The following is a 16,339-nucleotide window of genomic DNA, read 5'->3' on the forward strand; positions in this document are numbered from 1 at the left end:
GTCGGATACCTGGTGATACAGCCCAGAGTGGGAAACGGGACGAGGGAGGCAAGTTTGGGCTTGAAGTGGTAGAAATGACGGGCCAGTTGTGACCTGAATTTGAGGTGGCAGTGGCCATAGTGGTGGGTGTTTGGTGCTGGTCTGGAGGAACAGTTGGACAGCCATCAGTGTGCGGGTGACGGCTGAAGCGATGGCAGTAGGCAAGTTTGTTTCTGTTTAGAGAACGGTTTTGTAATTGTAGGCTTTTAGTCTGGTGTCTCAGGATAGGAAGGGCATGTCTAGGAGTGTCAGCCGGCTGTGTCCTCTGACCGTTACTTGTTCTTAATCGCCAGAGAGTGGGACCGTGGCCGGGAGCGCCGCAGTCGGGGTGAATATCGGGACTATGACCGGAATCGGCGAGAGCGCTTCTCTCCTCCCCGCCATGAACTCAGCCCCCCACAAAAGCGCATGAGGCGAGACTGGTGAGGTGGCAACGGTTTCTCTGCCTTCTCTCCTTAGCCTCAGTTCCACTGGGCCTTGGCTGTCTGTTGGCACTTTGGCTGAGGACTGTGTCATTTCCTTTCCTATAGGAAGTTGGAGGACTTCCTATAAACCCCCGTTTTTTTGTCCCTTTAAACCCTTGGGTGAGAGCCCACATTCCATATGCCCCTTCCTCTGTCCCGTCTTCCTTCGTGCTCTGGAGACATGATGCCCTTCTCTGTCTGACTTTTGTGTCCCCTACCCTCAGGGATGAGCACAGTTCTGACCCATACCACAGTGGCTATGAGATGCCCTATGCTGGGGGGGGGTGGGGGCCCAACTTATGGCCCCCCTCAGCCCTGGGGCCACCCAGACGTCCACATCATGCAGCACCATGTTCTGCCTATCCAGGCCAGGTAAAGACCTGGGGTTCTGGGGTTCCTGGGAAAAGGGAGTTGTTAGGTTCGGGGGATGGATTGGGGTTGCCAGAGACCGCAGCTGGAGCCAGGAAGTGGGTTAGGTACAGAGGGGTGCCTGTGGGGGCGGGAAGCAGTTGGTGCCTATGGTGTGTGTCCGTGGTGGGCAAAGGAAGGGGGCAGCTGGCTACCTCGGCCCCCCCATCCCCCCCACCCTCTTCCCCCACAACCAAGACTTCCTGACCGGGCCCCCCCCAGGCTGGGCAGCATCGCAGAGATTGACTTGGGTGTGCCACCACCGGTGATGAAGACTTTCAAGGAGTTTCTCCTGTCATTGGATGACTCTGTGGACGAGACTGAGGCTGTAAAGCGTTACAATGACTATAAGCTGGATTTTCGAAGGCAGCAGATGCAAGATTTCTTTTTGGCTCATAAAGATGAGGAGTGGTGAGTGCCCCCGTCTTCCTCCTGTCTGTACCCTAGCATGTGTCCCCTGGCCCCGCCAGTGGAGCCTGCAGCCCTGTCCTCTCCCATTTTCCCCGATCCAGAACTTCCTGGGGGCGGGGGATGGGAAGGACAACAGCATTGGCTGATGGGTTCTCCTCCTCACTTCACCGTCTGCCACGGCCTCCCGCCCCACCTCGCTTCCCCTCTGTCCTCAGTGAGTGGGACACCTCCAGGCAGCTGGCCAGAGCCACCTGTTCCCTTGGGGCAGCAGACAGACTGCTTCCCACTTGCTGGTATTGGGTCATTGTCATCCCTGATCGCCGGGACCCTGTGTGGCTGTGGTGTTCTCCCAAAAGCAACGAGTGAATCCAGACAAGAAAAAGCAAAGATCTCAGGGTCGTTTGACAGAAAAGAATTTTGAATTTTTTTTCCTTTTGTGGATGTTTTGATTTTAATCAACCATCTTTTCCCCCCTTCCTGCTCCTCCTCCTCCTCATCCTCTTTCTGCTCCTCCTCCTTGAAAAGAGCCAGAACTGGGAACTACACCCGCTCATCGACGGAGCTCGGAGCAAACCCACCTCCACCCCCACCATACCCAGCCCATACATGAGCCCCCTGGGCTGAGCCGCGCTGCCCCGGCCAGGCAGACAGGCAGGGCACCGCTGTGCACAATGCAGCGGTTTAGCTGAATGTGATTGCTCAGGCAGCTAGTCAGTCAGGGCCCCCACCGCGGAGCCCCGCGGGGGTGGGGCATCTGGGCCGGGACGCCCCAGCCAGGAGCCAGCCGGTGGCCCACCTGCCAGCATGGGCCCTGGGCGCGGCTAGTTAAATCTTGAGCTCTGTTTGACCAAGCGGCCAAGGTAAAGATCCTGGAGGTGACGCCTGCGGCTTTCCTTTCCTCTCACGCTCAACTTGTGGTTCTGTTTTGTCTGTCACTGTTTCCTCTTTCTTCTTTCTCTGTGTCCTGGTCTCATTCTCTCATGTACCTTTTGTTCTTTCTTTGTCCCTGTCCTTGCACCTCACCTAACATTTCTTTCCTCTGGTTTTTTCAGTTTCTCTGACCTTTAGTTGTTTTTCCCTTTGTTTTCGATTTCTGGGACTTTCTCACACTTTCCTTTTCTGTTTTTTCTCATACTCCTTTCTTCTGCGCCCCCCCCACTCCCCCCCCCTATTATAAATGTTTCCTTTTCATGCTCCACCCTGATCCTCCGCCTGCCTCTCTCTCCCCCTGTGGGCAGTACCTAAGGTTACAAGGGCACTTCAGTTTCTCCCTTTGGTCTTTTCCTGTCCCTCCACCATCTCCTTTTCTTCCCAAGGGGGGAGAAAGCTTTTCTGCCTTTTTTGGCTTTTCCTGTCTGGTGCATTTCAGGTTTCCCTCTGTCTTCCACCTAGGGATGGAGGGAGTTGGTGGGAGCAGTCCTTTGAATTACTCTAGTTTGGGTTTTACAAGGAGAGGGAGGTTCTTTGGGGCCTACTATTTCCTTAGCCTTCCTCTTGGAAGCTTTGGGAAACTACACTTTTTCAAGTTAGTGTTTCCCAGAGACTCAGGGCGATCATTCTGCCTCTCTAACCCTGGCCTCTCCCTGTAGTCGTTGCTCTTCCCAAATCCAGAGCTCTTAGTTCCTGGCTCTCCCCCAAATCTTCTCCGAGCAGAACTTCTGGTTCCTTTTGGGGGTATTGGGTGGTTCTAGTGCACCCCTCTCCCCAGTCTTTCTGCTTTCATGGTTTTATGTGGGTGTGAGAGGATGGGGGCTAAGCCCTGACTTTCCTGGGCCCCTCCCCATGTCCTGGCCCTGGCATCCAGTGACTATTTTGTCTCTTCCCCTCCCCACTTCCTTTCCCAGGTTTCGGTCTAAGTACCACCCAGATGAGGTGGGGAAGCGTCGGCAGGAGGCCCGGGGGGCCCTGCAAAACAGACTGAGGGTATTCCTGTCCCTCATGGAGAGTGGCTGGTTTGATAATCTTCTCCTGGACATAGACAAAGCTGATGCCATCGTCAAGATGCTGGATGCAGGTGTGTAGATTGGGAGGGGAAGAGGGTGTCTGGTAACCAAGATCTTGGCTGGGAAATAGAAGTCCATTGACAAACCAGAGGCAGAAGGTCACAGCCCTGGGATTGTGACCTCTGCTCCCTTTGTTGGCAGCTGTGATTAAGATGGAAGGAGGGACGGAGAACGATCTGCGCATCCTGGAGCAGGAGGAGGAGGAGGAGCAGGCGGGAAAGCCTGGGGAGCCCAGCAAGAAAGAGGAAGGCCGGGCTGGACCAGGCCTGGGGGATGGAGAGCGCAAGGCCAATGATAAGGACGACAAGAAAGAAGACGGCAAACAGGTCTGCGGGCTGGGCTTGCTGGGTGCTGCCCGTGAGCACCTGGGGAGGAGAATAGAGCAGCTTCTGTGGCGGGGGTGGGGGGACCGGAAGGTTGTATCCTGGCCCAGGGAGAGGTGGAGGCAGACTTCTGGGCTCAGCTGTAGGGGAGGGGCGGGGCTCTGATACAGATTGAAGGGAAGATTGACATGCCTGTGATTGTCTTTTTACCTGCAGGCTGAAAATGACATTTCTAATGATGACAAAACTAAGAAATCTGAGGGTGATGGGGACAAGGAAGAGAAGAAAGACGACTCTGAGAAAGATGCCAAAAAGGTAGGGTAGGGGCACCTGGTGACTCAGTCTGTTGAATGTCCAGTTTTGGCTCAGGCCATGATCCTGTGGTTTGTGGGTTCGAGCTCGCATCAGGCTCGCTGGTGTCAGCACAGCCTGCTTTGGATCCTCTGTTCCCCTCTCTCTGGCCCTCCCCGCTTGCACTTTCTCTCTCTCTCAAAAATAAATCTTAAGGGCGCCTTGGTGGCTGAGTCAGTTAAGCGTCCAACTTCGGTTCAGGTCATGATCTCACGGTTCACGAGTTCAAGCTCCACGTTGGGCTGTGTGCTGACAGCTGAGTCTGGAACCTGCTTCAGATTCTGTGTCTGTCTCTCGCTGCCCCTCCCCTGCTCGTGCTCCGTTTCTAAAAAAATAAAACATTAAAAAAAAAAAATTTTAAAAAGTCTTAAAAAAAAAAAACAAAAGTAGGGTGTTTCTTGCTCGGGGGTCAGTGTCAGGACTGGGGTCCTGGCTGTCTGACTCCCCTTGTCTTGCTGTGCCTCTCACAGAGTAGCAAGAAGCGGAATAGGAAGCACAGCGGTGACGACAGCTTTGACGAAGGCAGCGTGTCCGAGTCGGAGTCCGAGTCCGAGAGTGGCCAAGCTGAGGAAGAGAAGGAAGAGGCTGGTAGGTTTTATTTTGTTTCTGTTCCATTCTCTTCCTACTGAATAGGGGTAGGGGAGGTGACGGTGGGTGAAATTGATAAAGGAGGTGACGTAGCAGGAGTTTGACAGCTTCTCTATCTTCCCTTTCAACATTGACAATAAAAATTCACCAACTCCCACCGCTTCCTGCATAGAAGAAGCACTCAAGGAAAAGGAGAAGCCCAAAGAAGAAGAAAGGGAGAAGCCTAAGGACACTCCGGGGCTGGAATGTAAACCCCGTCCCCTCCATAAGACTTGCTCCCTGTTCATGCGCAACATCGCACCCAACATCTCGAGGGCAGAGATCATTTCTGTGAGTGGGGAGAGCGCTACTGGGGGCAGGAATGGCATCCGGGCTCCATCTTTGGTGGTGGGAAGAAGATAATGTGGCTCTGCTTCTAGCATATCCCTATTTCTCTAATAGGGAAGCCCCCTTCTCCTGGGCCCGTGTCTTTTGTGGGCAGGCCCCGGTTACATCATTGCTCTTAACGTCCTTTGTTGGTTTTTCCTTGCTTGAGTAAAGATTCAAAGACAATTCTAGGGTTCTGAGAACATGGGGATTAGAGGAAGAAGTGTAACGTTGACTCGCTCAGTGGGGTTTCTGTTGCTCTGCTTTTCCAGCTTTGTAAAAGATACCCCGGCTTCATGCGTGTGGCACTGTCAGAACCCCAGCCTGAGAGGAGGTGAGGAATGTAGAGAAGAGTGACCCTGGATACCCTGGAGATAAGGTGCAGGGGAAGGCTAATGGCCAGCATCTCCTCCACCAGCCAGGATTATGCTGACCCTTTCTTTGTAGGTTTTTCCGCCGCGGCTGGGTGACCTTTGACCGCAGTGTTAACATCAAAGAGATCTGTTGGAACCTGCAGAATATCCGAGTAAGTGCAGAATGGGCTCTCAGTTGCACACAACCTCGGATTCCTTTGTTCTTTGATTCACCCGTCGAGCCCCCTATTTCATCCACTCAGTCTGCTCACATTAAGAATATGCTGTTGTCTCTGGGCTGGGCTCTGGGGCTGTTACTGCGAGTAAGACCTCTCTGGTCCCTTTTCTCCGTGAGCTCAGTCTAATCACTGATCTAATTAGTAGGCCCGTCTTTGAGTTGCTGCTTTTTGGGGCAAGTGTTGGTAAGTTTTTTGTTCCCTCCAGCTCCGAGAATGTGAGCTTAGCCCTGGTGTGAACAGAGACCTGACCCGTCGAGTCCGCAACATCAATGGCATTACCCAGCACAAGCAGATCGTGCGCAACGACATCAAGTTGGCAGCCAAACTGATCCATACGCTGGATGACAGGACCCAGCTCTGGGCCTCTGAGCCTGGGACACCTCCTCTGCCAACAGTCAGTGACTCCCCGTGGAACTTTTTCAAAAGCAGTCATGTCGTCTGCTTGGGCACCTCTGGTCTTGTCTCACTTGATCTGTAGTGTTGACCCCTTGTACTTGGGCTCTCTATCTGGGCAGCACCTCCAGCTTCCAGCAGGACAGGTTGGCATTAGTGATGATTTGCTAGGGATAGAATGAATAAAAAAAGACAAACAATGAAACAGTGGTAATAGGCCCCAGTGAACCCTGGATTCCTTTCTGCTTCACGTGAAGAGGTTCCTGGGCTTCTCTGCCTCACCTGTTCTTTTTCCTCCCCACCAGAGTCTGCCCTCCCAGAACCCAATCTTGAAGAATATCACGGACTATCTGATTGAGGAAGTGAGCGCGGAGGAGGAGGAGCTGCTCGGGAGCAGTGGGGGGGCCCCCCCTGAGGAGCCCCCTAAGGAGGGGAACCCGGCAGAGATCAACGTGGAGCGGGATGAGAAACTGATCAAGGTGCCCGCAAGAGCAGAGTGTGGCAAGAGCAGGCGGGCAGGATCCTCCTGGTTTAGAGCATCGGAGGGGCAAGAGTGTGGTGAACTCACAGCTGCTCATTTCTCTTAGGTTTTGGACAAACTCCTCCTCTATTTGCGCATCGTGCATTCCCTGGATTATTATAACACGTGCGAGTACCCCAATGAGGATGAAATGCCCAACCGCTGTGGCATCATCCACGTTCGTGGGCCCATGCCACCCAACCGCATTAGTCATGGAGAAGGTGGGCTCCCAGCTTCCCCAGTCCTGATTCCCCTTTGGTTTCCCTTTCTTTTCAGCTGCCTCTGGCCTTAGATGTGTTTGGATAGCAGTGCCCTACCCCCCTCTCCTTTTATCCCCTCCTTTTTGATTGTTGATGCCAGCGTGGGGCTCAAACTCCCAACCCTGAGATCAGCTGTAGTGCTGTAGTGACTGAGCCAGCCAGGTGCCCCTTATCTCTTATTCCTTGCTTCTGGCTCTCCTCCCCAACCTGTCGTCTGTTCCAAATCGCAGTGCTAGAGTGGCAGAAGACATTCGAGGAGAAGCTGGCTCCACTGCTGAGTGTACGGGAATCTCTTTCAGAGGAAGAGGCTCAGAAGATGGGTCGCAAAGACCCCGAGCAGGAAGTGGAAAAGTTTGTCACCTCTAACACTCAGGAACTGGGCAAGGATAAGTGGCTATGCCCTCTCAGTGGCAAGAAATTCAAGGTCTGGGATGTTAGGGAGTTGTGCGCTAGACCTGTGGGAGGAGGGGGTAGAGCCAGAAGCCTCCTCAGGCCTGGGGAGGAATGGGCTCCGTGGAATAGGTGGGGGGGGGGGGGGGGTGTGATCATCCTTCCACGTTGCTTGCCGTGTTCTGACCCTTTTCCTCTTTACTCAGGGCCCTGAGTTTGTACGCAAACATATCTTCAACAAGCATGCAGAGAAAATTGAGGAAGTGAAGAAGGAGGTGGCGTTTTTTAACAACTTTCTCACTGATGCCAAGCGCCCAGCTCTGCCCGAGATCAAGCCAGCCCAGCCACCTGGCCCTGCCCAGAGTAAGATACGATCCATGAGGGTCTTGCCACATTCCCTCTCCCTTGACTATCCAAGGACTCTGGTTCTCATACCTTGTGGTCCTCTGAAAACTTGTATCCCACTCTCAGGCCATATTCCTAAAAGCCAGTTGTCATTCCCCATTGCCTCCCCCCCCCCCCCCCCCGCAGGGATGCGTGTTCCTGTCCATGTTGTACTCCCCCCAGGCCTGACCCCGGGACTCCCCTACCCACACCAGACTCCACAGGGCCTGATGCCCTATGGTCAGCCCCGGCCCCCCATCTTGGGCTATGGAGGTAAGTATAGGAGGGACATGAAAAGCCTTGGTGGATTATGAGGGGCTGGGAGAAAGGGAACTTAACCAAGGTGTAGTTGAGGTCACAGGTTTTCGACTCAACACTGATCTCTCTCATAGCTGGTGCCGTCCGCCCTGCAGTCCCCACAGGAGGGCCTCCATACCCTCATGCCCCCTATGGTGCTGGTCGAGGGAACTATGATGCCTTTCGAGGCCAAGGAGGTTATCCTGGGAAGCCTCGAAACAGGTGAGAATGAGCTAAGACGTGACGTGCAAGCTTTCTTGCCCTCTTTAAGCTCTCTTTTAGGGACCTTCAACCCTCCTTCCATCTTACCTCTTTTTTTATCTCCCAGGATGGTCCGAGGAGACCCACGGGCTATTGTGGAGTACCGTGACCTGGATGCTCCAGATGATGTGGATTTCTTTTGAGCTTTTCCTCATTCCTGGTATTGTCTATACTTGTGACTGCCTCCTCCCATCCAGTTGAGAATTTTTTGTACGTTCAACCCTACTGCCAATAAAAGCACTTCCATAGTGACTGACTGTTTATTACATACCACCCCAAATCCCCCCCCCCCCCAAGATGGGCTCGGGCCATCCATTTTATGGACTTCAAAGGCCCAGGGTAGCTTTTACATTTAAGAAAGGGGGTAGGTGACTGTGTTTGGGGCCAGAGACCTCTCAGTTCTGGGACCTTAGCCTCAGTCCAGTGCGTGCTGCTGCTTTTGGGAGTTGCGGCTGGTCAAACACAGGTTGTAGAAGGAGTTGTGGTCAAAGGCTGTACCCACCTCTCTCCATGCCACCCACCCAGCAGCCTGTAGTTCACTAGGGTTTTTCGCGGCACCCCAGAAGTGAGGGTCCAGTATCAGAACATAGGCTTCCGTGCCTGATCCCAGGCAAACCCCCAGCAAGGCCTTGGACTGGGCGTCCGCATCCCCCCCAACCATTACAGGCCCCCCGCCCCCTGCGAAGTGGGAGTAAAGCCTCTCCAGTTCCCCCTGAAGCCCTGCTCCACGGGGTATGTGACATAGGCGACCCTGGGGCCCTCCGAAGTGGTCGAGACAGAGACTGGCTTCTACACAACCGATCCAGCTCTGGGAGCCCCGGAACCCGGGGGGCTTGTCGCCCATGTCCTCCAGGGCCGCCTGCACTTCGGCCAGCCCGGGCACGCCCGCGGGCCGGCCCTCTGGCCATGAGCACAGCGTCTGCAGGGTGCGGTAGCCGCAGCCCCAGCCCCGGTCGTCCAAGCCGTCGCAGCCGTAGTGATAGTAAAGGTAGTGGCCCGAGAGGAGGGCCAGGCGAGCGGGGCCGCGGCCGGGCGGGGCCAAGCCCAGGTGGACGTCCTTCAGCGGCTCCAGGGCGGTCGGCGGGCGCGGCGGTGGCCGAGACCAGGCTGATGTGTCCTGGCGGCGCGGAGGGAACTCCGGCTCCAACTCTCCCTCTCTACCCTGGGTGTTGGGCTAGTCGCAGGCAGGACCGGCGCGCGGGCTCTGCGGACGCTCTCGCCCGGTGTCCGGTGGCGGCAGCAGAGGCGCGACCCGCGTGGGCTGAGAAGACAGCGATCCCCGAGGCTCCCACAATGCACCGCCGCGCCGCCGTCGTGGTTACTGCGCGGGCGCGAGCCCCGCCTCCTAGGGCGGGGCGGGGCGGGCGCGCTCCGCCCCACTACAGAGATCCGCAAGTTCACCCAGCTCTGCACCCGCCCCTCCGTCTACTCAGTCCTGGTGTTTGAGGCCCTCTCCCCGCTCCCTAGTCGCGCACACTCCTGTGGCTGTAACAGTTTATTGGCAGCCCAGAGGGGCCAAGGCACCGCGGGGGGGGCGGAACAGGCAGAGGACGGGGAGCCTCCGGGGAAAGTCGGGGAGGTGGGCTTCTCTGTGTTATATCCCAGCCCTTAAATAAATAGTATGTACAGCTAGGGGGCCGGACGGGGCGGGCAGGGCGGGGAGACGTGGGGGTCCAGTCTGGGTCATAGGTCTGAGCAGCGATCCTGCTTGCTGTAATGGTCAAACTGGTTCTTCCAGTGCACCATGTAGGAGCTCCAGCGGTGGAACTCTGCCTTCCACTGGCGCTCCGCCTCGTCCAGCGTGTCTGCGGCCAGGGCGCCCGGCAAATGGGTTGGAGGAGGACAAGGGGAAGGTCGGGGAACGTACAAGGTGGGGGGCGTGAGTGCAGGAGGATACAAGGAGAACGCAGGATGGCACGTAGGACGGTGGAAAGAAGACCAGAAGAATACGCGAAAGACGAAGACCAGAGGAAGGATGAAGGTGGAGGCGGAGCCAGAGAAGGATGGCGGGAAGGAAGGCGGAGGGAGGAGAAAATGACCGGAAGATAGGGGGGCAGAAAGGATCAGAAGAGGGAGGATCCGTGGGTCGGTGGGGAAAAGAGAAGAGACAGAAATGGTTGACCGTTATAGCCCCTCAAGGGGGTGCTATCTAGCTCCTGGCCCTCCCTCTCCGCCGCCCCCCCCCCCCCCCCCCCGGCTCAGGCTCCAAATAATTCCATTTAAACAACAAAGTCGTGTGGGTCCCTGAGACGGGTCGTAAGTCACCACCCCCTCGCAGCACTGGCCAGTTTGAGTCTCTCTGTTTGAGGAAGGAGGGTGCGCTGGGTCGGAGATCCCTGAGTGGGGCCCTTCCCCACTGTCCGACCACTCATTAGAGGAGGGGCCCCCTGAGGCCGGAGGGGTAAGTGGCCTTGGTCACAGCCGCAGGAGTCGGGAGAGGAGGAGGAAGAGGAGGAGAAGGAGGGGCAGGGAAAGGCCGGGCCTGGGCCTCGGGGCAGCCTCCCCGTGGGCGGGGCCTGAGCAGGTGCTGGGAGCCTTCGAGGCTGGGGGGGGGAGAAGAGAGGGGTTACACCCGGCCCGCTCCCACTCCCCTCTCTCTCTTCACTCCCCCTTTCTGCCCTCTCCCGCCAGCCCCTGCCCGCTGGCCCCTGCCTACCGGTTGCGCTGAGCAATTTGGGTAGGAAGCGGTTCCAGAAAGCGCAGGCCTGGGCGCGCAGCCCTCGCCGAACCTCCAGCGGCCGCAGGTCCAGGCTCACATACTGCTGCGCGCCCGCCGTGTATGGTGGCCACTGCGGGACTTTGGGGTCTCGGGGGTCATTGGGGTCCCTTCGGAAGTAAAGGGCAGGCTCAGCCTGGGGCAAGCCTGCCTCCCCCTCCCCTGCCCTTGGGACTGTGGCCTGGAGACCCAGAGCAGGAGGAGGCGGGCTGCTTCCTGACCGCCCCCCCCCCCACCCCGACCCCGCCGCCGTGCCCTTTTTTGCTCCGTGGAGAGCCCATCCCCTCCTTCCCACCGCCTTCGGCCCTCCTTCTGGTCTCCCGAATCCCCCATCATCTGGAGCCAACCCTTTCCTCTGCCCTCCCTCTTTCTGCCTTTCCTTGTTTTACCCCTCCATCTTTGTCTTTGTTTCTCCACTTAAAAAACTGAGCCCTTACTATGTAACCAGGCCCAGTCCTCTTTCTTACAAACATCTTGTTTGCTTTTGCCAACACCCATGTGCTGTCCGATTTCCGGTCCCCTTTTTGGGACAGGTAAACTGGTGTGTGAGTATCCGTGCATATGTGCATGCCACACAGCTGCCACAGTCACCACTGGGCCGATTGAATCCAGTTCTTTACAGTTCAAGCTCCTCAGTACTATGGTAACTCCTTTGTCTCCTTGTCTCTCTTTTCTTTGCTTCCCTCCCCCTCTGTCCTTGTCTCTTCAGGAGCTGCCTCCCTGCTGTCCTCTCCAGTCTCCTTTCTTTTGTGAACTTCCCCCCCTCTCTGGCCCTGTCTCTGCTTGTCTGCCTCTCCCCGTGTCCCCTGCTCTTGCTTCTCTGGCTCCCGGAGGCCCTCCTCCCCTCAGTACTACTGACCCTGTGCGGGCGAAGTTGGCCCAGTATCTCATCAGTCGCTGAGCAAAGGTTCTCTCCTCGGCGGTATAGTTCAGCGAGGGTTCCAGAGGGAGCCCAAAGATGAACTCGATCTCATAGCCATGGGGCACCCCCATCCAGAGGGGCCAGGAGAGCGTAGACGCACGGTGTTCAAAGATGTAGGCATAGACCCGAGCACCTTGGGCAGCCAGTCGCCCAGCCAGCTGGGCCACGGGGCACACGACGTTGTGATCGCCCACCACATCACTCATGGCCTCTCTCAGGCGTGCGGGGTCCTCAGGGTTCAGCCAGTCTGTGTAATGCAGGACCACAGCCTCGGCAGCTAGGTCACTCGCCTGGGGGACCCCGACCCGCACCCCGGCCAGGAACTGGGCCCGGCTGATGAGAGATTCGTTGTCTTTGCTGAAGCCTGGGGCCCCGTAAACCAGAAAATAGGAGCCCTCATCCTTCACCACACCCACCAGCACCTGGGGGGACAGGATGGAGGAAGGGGGCGGGGTGGGGGGGGCACAGACAGACAGGCAGACAGAAACAGATGGACAAAGAGCCAAAGAGAGCAATAGTTATAGACCCAGAACCACGGAGGAAGAGACTATAAGGTTGGGGAAGGGACAGAGAGAAAGAGAAAATGTACCCACGTTTCCTTTTCTCTCTGTCCCACTGACCACCCTGGGATCTGAGGTCTCAGGGAGGAGGGTTTGGCCAGGGGCCAGAAGCCCAGGCCTTTGGGAGTTGGGTCTTGAGGTGCCTTCATGCCTGGGTCCCTGGGGGTGTGGGGTATGGGAGAACAGGCCTAGAGGAGTCAGCTCCACCCCGTCCAGCCACTAGTCACCTGCAGGCCGTGGAAGTCTCCAGCATTGATGAGGGCCTCGGGTGTGTCACTGAGGAAGTCTCCATCCACCACGGGCACGAAGGAGAAGCGGAAGACACTTTCCTGAGGCAGCACGTGCCACTCGTGGTCCACCAGATCCTGAGCTGGCCGTGTCCTCAGGCAGGCGACCAGCTCTGTGTCATTGCCACCGGCACCGCCTGGGGGACAGCCTACGAGGCGTGCCAGCAGTGTGGCCCTGCGACGGGCCTCTCCCACACCCACTGTGGCCCAGGGGCCATTGGGTGCACCGCTCTGCAGCACAGCCCTGTGGAACAGGCCCCGGCTGGGAGGCGACAGCAGGTGCATGCCCACTGAGGCGGCACCGGCGCTTTCCCCAAACAAAGTCACTGACATTGGGTCTCCTCCGAAGGTTGCCACGTTGTCCTGTACCCACTGCAGTGCCAGCCTCTGGTCCAGTAGACCCACGTTGCCTGGGGCCTCCCGGCTCCCTGGTAGGGCCAAGAAGCCAAAGGCTCCTACCCGGTAGTTCATGGACACCAGCACGGTCCCCTCAGCCTGGGCCAGGAAGCGGCCATCATACACGTCCAGGGAGGAGGCCCCACTGTAGAAGCCACCCCCGTAGATCCAGACGAGGACAGGGGTGGGGGACGCAGGCCGGGGGTATGGTGTCCATACGTTGAGGTAGAGACAGTCCTCACTCAGCTCGCGGTTGGGGTTCCACATCTCGGTGCCCTCGAAGCCAGGGTACAAGGTGTCCACATATTGGTAGCAGACACTTTGGAAAGCTGTGGCGTCCAGCACCCCTGGCCAGGGCCGCTTGGGCTCCGGTGGCAGAAAGCGACGGGGGCCCACAGGTGGCTCTGCGAAGGGGATGCCCAGAAAAGCAGAGACAGGGCCTCCAGGGGCCATTAGGCGGACGCCCCGCAGCTGGCCCCCACGGACCGTCACCAGCAGCTCTGGGTCCTCAGCCTCTGCCCCTCCTCCCAGGAGGAAGAGGAGGAGGAGAAGGATTGGGGCAGCCAGGGAGGGCGTGTACAGGGGACACCAGGGGGGCCTCATGGCTGCCAGGGCAGGCAGGCTCTGCTGGGAGAAAGAAAGGCAGAGGGTGAAGGCCGGAGGCTGCCAGGAGCAAGGAGATTAGGTAACACTCTTGCCCAGGGGTTATCACTGAGCTGCAGAGGAGGTGGGGCAGGTTGGGAGAGAAATGGAGAGAGACAGGCAGAGACAAGGACACAGACAGGGAGAAGCAAGAGGGAACAGAGACAGGCACACAGACACAACACCCAGACAGATGAACGCAGGGAACCCAGATGAGGCCAGAGATGGGGGCAATACCTTCCCGAAGCTGCCCCACAGAGGGCCCACCACCCTCACCTCCTTCCCCCAACGGGGTGGACTGCGTTGGGTCCGGCGTGAGCAGTGTGGGCACCCACACCAGAGATCGCAGTCCACACACAGGCCACCCGACAGGGGCGGGGCCCTCACTGACGGGAGGCGCTGATGGGGAAGCTTGCGGTGGCGTGAAGGCGCAGGCTCTCTGGCGTTGGCCAGGGTCGGGGACCCTGGGGGGTGGGTTGGGCATTCAAGGGTGTGGGAGCTGCAGGTCCCGGGGCACCCCAAATCCCGCTTACTCCACACCCTGCCCCACCCTGCCCTTCCTCATCCACTGTCCGGCACGGGGTACCCGTGGGTGCCGGTCAGCTGCGCACTCGCCTCGCCCAGCCTCAGGGAACAGGCTCGTCAGCCCCGTCCCCCCCAGGACTCGAGTCCCCCATCCATCCGATGCGGAGGGGCACGCTGCCGCCAGTGGGGGGCAGTAGAGACCGAGAAAAGGACGGCGCTCCCCGCCCCGAGTCCGGGAGCCGGGAACTTGGGGCGGGGGTCTGGAGGCTCGCGGGCCTTGCGGAGGGGTCTGAAGGGCGAACCCGGACGCCTGTCTTCTCGGAGCTCCGGAGATCCCCGGCTGCAGGGGCGAGGGGGCTATTTTGGGGCAGCAGCTGCTGCGGTTCCGGCATCTCCAGCCAAGGGATCAAAATTCCCCGGGTCGGAACTCCCCCCCTCTCCCGGCGGTCACCTCTCACCCAGCCAACACCCGCCGCCCTGCGGCTGGGGGGTGGTGGTGGTGGTGCTGGAGATTAACTAGGAAACCCGAGTGAGGCTAATTATAACTCGGGGCTTCCGCTGAGCCTCCCCTTTCCCCAAAATAGAGACGGAGTCCCCGTGGGAGGGGGACGCCTGGGCCTGGAAGGGGGCTTCGGCTGGGCGCTGCGCAGGGGCGCTGCGGTTGCGGGATCTGGAGGGGGGGGGCAGCCAGCCCGGCGCCAGGAACCTGCGCAGCTCGGGTTCCGCCCCAAGCAGGGGGCGTCGGCCAGTGGTCTCAGACTTGGGCGGGCGGGGGAAGGGACGCTCGGGGGTCCCCACAGGAATTCCAGAGCAGAGGCGGCGGCCGGCCCCGCGGGGTGCAGGCTCCCGCGCGGGCGACCGTAAGTATTCGGCGGAGAGGCAAGAGTTAAGGATGAGTGTGGGGCGGCGGGGGGCGTCGCTGGGCAGGCCCGGGGGCGCGGGGGGCGTCCCGTTTGGGGGCCTGGATCCCTCCGAGAGCGCACATTTTCCCCGGACGCGGAATGGGCCGCGGGCCGGGGGAGGGTCCCGGCCGAGGCGGGAGACTCACCTGAGGCGGCCGAGCCGGGCCGGGCCGGGCCGCGCCGGGAGCTGGAGGCGGCCGATGTTCCCCGGCGCAGGCTGAGCCGACTCTGACAGCCGCCGCCTCCGGCCCCCCGCACACACCCCCTCCGGGCGGCACGGCGCCCCCGCCCGCCCCCGCCCGCCCCCGCCCCCGCCCACTGTCTCCGCCCCCGCCCCTCCCCGCCTCAGCGGGCTGCCACCTGCCCTCCCTCTCCCTCCCTCGGAGCCGAGACCCGGAGACCCCGGGGCCCAGACGGGTTCCAGTGACAGACGCCGACAGACGGACAGACAAACGGTGACACGACCGAAAGACCCGCCGCGGCGGAGCAGACACGCACAGTGTCAGACGGACAGAAGCTGCGGAGACACACGCAGACGGACACTCGCATGCAGTGACAGCTCCAGACAGAGACCGACATTCACAGACGGACGGACACACGCTCGGACACACTGACAACCTCAGTCGGGGCTGGGGCTGAATAAGTGAACATCCTTGGCCACGACACGGGAGGTGGGGGTGGCATGGGAGGACTGGCACGTTGAAAGTGTGGCTGAGGACCCCCTTAGGGGAGAAAAGGTGACGTGCGACACTCCTGGGGGATGAGGGCACACCTGTGGGAATGAAGATGAGACCATGAGATCACGAGTGGAAATGAAGGGGGGGCCCACGGAAGAAGACCCTCGGGGGGGGGGGGGGGGGGGGTGACTCGGGGACACCCCAGAAGGCCAAACGTGGTGGCACGCGCAAGGCTGCGGGGCGAGGCCGCACTCCGCTGCCGCAGTGGAAACTTCCGGAACCCCCGCGGGTGGGTTTGCACTGGTTCCCTGACGGGTGACCTGGGACTTTCGTCACCAGGGTCCGGTCGGGGCATGACATCACCAGACCAGGCTCTCATTGGCCGCCGCGGCCAGCAGGTGGGAGCGGCCTGGACCCGGAGCCCCCAGCCTGATCGGTAGGGCCTGAGCCGCCAGGACCCCCACGACCCACCCTCCAGAGGGTCACCCATGGGAACAGTGCGGCCGCGGCGGCGTCCCCACGCCCGAGGTGAGGGTGGCAAAGGCGCGCCGCGGTGTGCCCGCAGGAGAGCGCCGCGCGGAGAGGCCTTCCACTCCCGGAGCGTTGGGCTCAGGCGCCCACCGCCCACTGCGTGGGAGACCGGCCGGCGCGGGCGAGCGTCG

General features: G+C 59.4%; 3 protein-coding genes and 1 long non-coding RNA gene across 10 annotated transcripts in view; 2 read left to right on the forward strand and 2 right to left on the reverse strand.

Annotated features, from left to right (window-relative positions):
- SRRT (serrate, RNA effector molecule) overlaps nt 1-8,302 on the forward strand; it is a 15,042-nt gene extending 6,740 nt beyond the window's left edge. The window contains 19 exon segments of the mRNA XM_040456021.1: nt 333-461; nt 728-779; nt 781-875; nt 1,134-1,322; nt 3,167-3,336; nt 3,467-3,651; nt 3,865-3,963; nt 4,470-4,587; nt 4,760-4,917; nt 5,226-5,287; nt 5,401-5,479; nt 5,751-5,939; nt 6,244-6,417; nt 6,526-6,679; nt 6,949-7,142; nt 7,315-7,471; nt 7,676-7,765; nt 7,885-8,011; nt 8,118-8,302. Coding sequence (XP_040311955.1) covers nt 333-461; nt 728-779; nt 781-875; nt 1,134-1,322; nt 3,167-3,336; nt 3,467-3,651; nt 3,865-3,963; nt 4,470-4,587; nt 4,760-4,917; nt 5,226-5,287; nt 5,401-5,479; nt 5,751-5,939; nt 6,244-6,417; nt 6,526-6,679; nt 6,949-7,142; nt 7,315-7,471; nt 7,676-7,765; nt 7,885-8,011; nt 8,118-8,193 — 2,497 coding nt within the window. The 3' untranslated portion in view covers nt 8,194-8,302.
- Nucleotides 8,193-9,576, reverse strand: UFSP1 (UFM1 specific peptidase 1). Its single transcript, XM_040456035.1, has one exon. It carries the CDS (start codon nt 8,892-8,894, stop codon nt 8,466-8,468), a length of 429 nt encoding a protein of 142 aa, XP_040311969.1. The 5' UTR covers nt 8,895-9,576; the 3' UTR covers nt 8,193-8,465.
- Nucleotides 9,577-9,580: 4 nt separating this feature from the next.
- On the reverse strand, nt 9,581-16,303 carry ACHE (acetylcholinesterase (Yt blood group)). Of its 7 annotated transcripts, none has more exons than XM_040456025.1 (6): nt 16,149-16,300; nt 15,619-15,772; nt 12,476-13,555; nt 11,626-12,110; nt 10,707-10,876; nt 9,581-9,855 (listed from the first exon to the last, which is right to left on the reverse strand). In XM_040456025.1, exons 2-6 carry the CDS (start codon nt 15,682-15,684, stop codon nt 9,734-9,736), a joined length of 1,923 nt encoding a protein of 640 aa, XP_040311959.1. In that variant the 5' UTR covers nt 15,685-15,772; nt 16,149-16,300; the 3' UTR covers nt 9,581-9,733. The 7 variants fall into 7 exon arrangements, with proteins under 7 accessions (XP_040311959.1, XP_040311964.1, XP_040311957.1 ...); XM_040456023.1 differs by lacking the exon at nt 9,581-9,855 and adding an exon at nt 10,278-10,593 and having other exon boundaries at nt 16,149-16,303; XM_040456029.1 differs by lacking the exons at nt 9,581-9,855; nt 15,619-15,772; nt 16,149-16,300 and adding exons at nt 10,278-10,593; nt 13,850-14,037; nt 15,147-15,235.
- Nucleotides 15,977-16,339, forward strand: part of LOC121017660 (uncharacterized) — a 12,445-nt gene continuing 12,082 nt past the window's right edge. The window contains exon 1 of the long non-coding RNA XR_005784842.1: nt 15,977-16,205. This is a non-coding gene — a long non-coding RNA (uncharacterized LOC121017660). The remainder of the gene's footprint in view (nt 16,206-16,339) is intronic.

The sequence above is a fragment of the Herpailurus yagouaroundi genome, unplaced genomic scaffold (genome assembly GCF_014898765.1).
Source record: "Herpailurus yagouaroundi ecotype Mexico unplaced genomic scaffold, PumYag 216, whole genome shotgun sequence".
NCBI classification, from domain to species: Eukaryota; Metazoa; Chordata; class Mammalia; order Carnivora; family Felidae; genus Herpailurus; species Herpailurus yagouaroundi.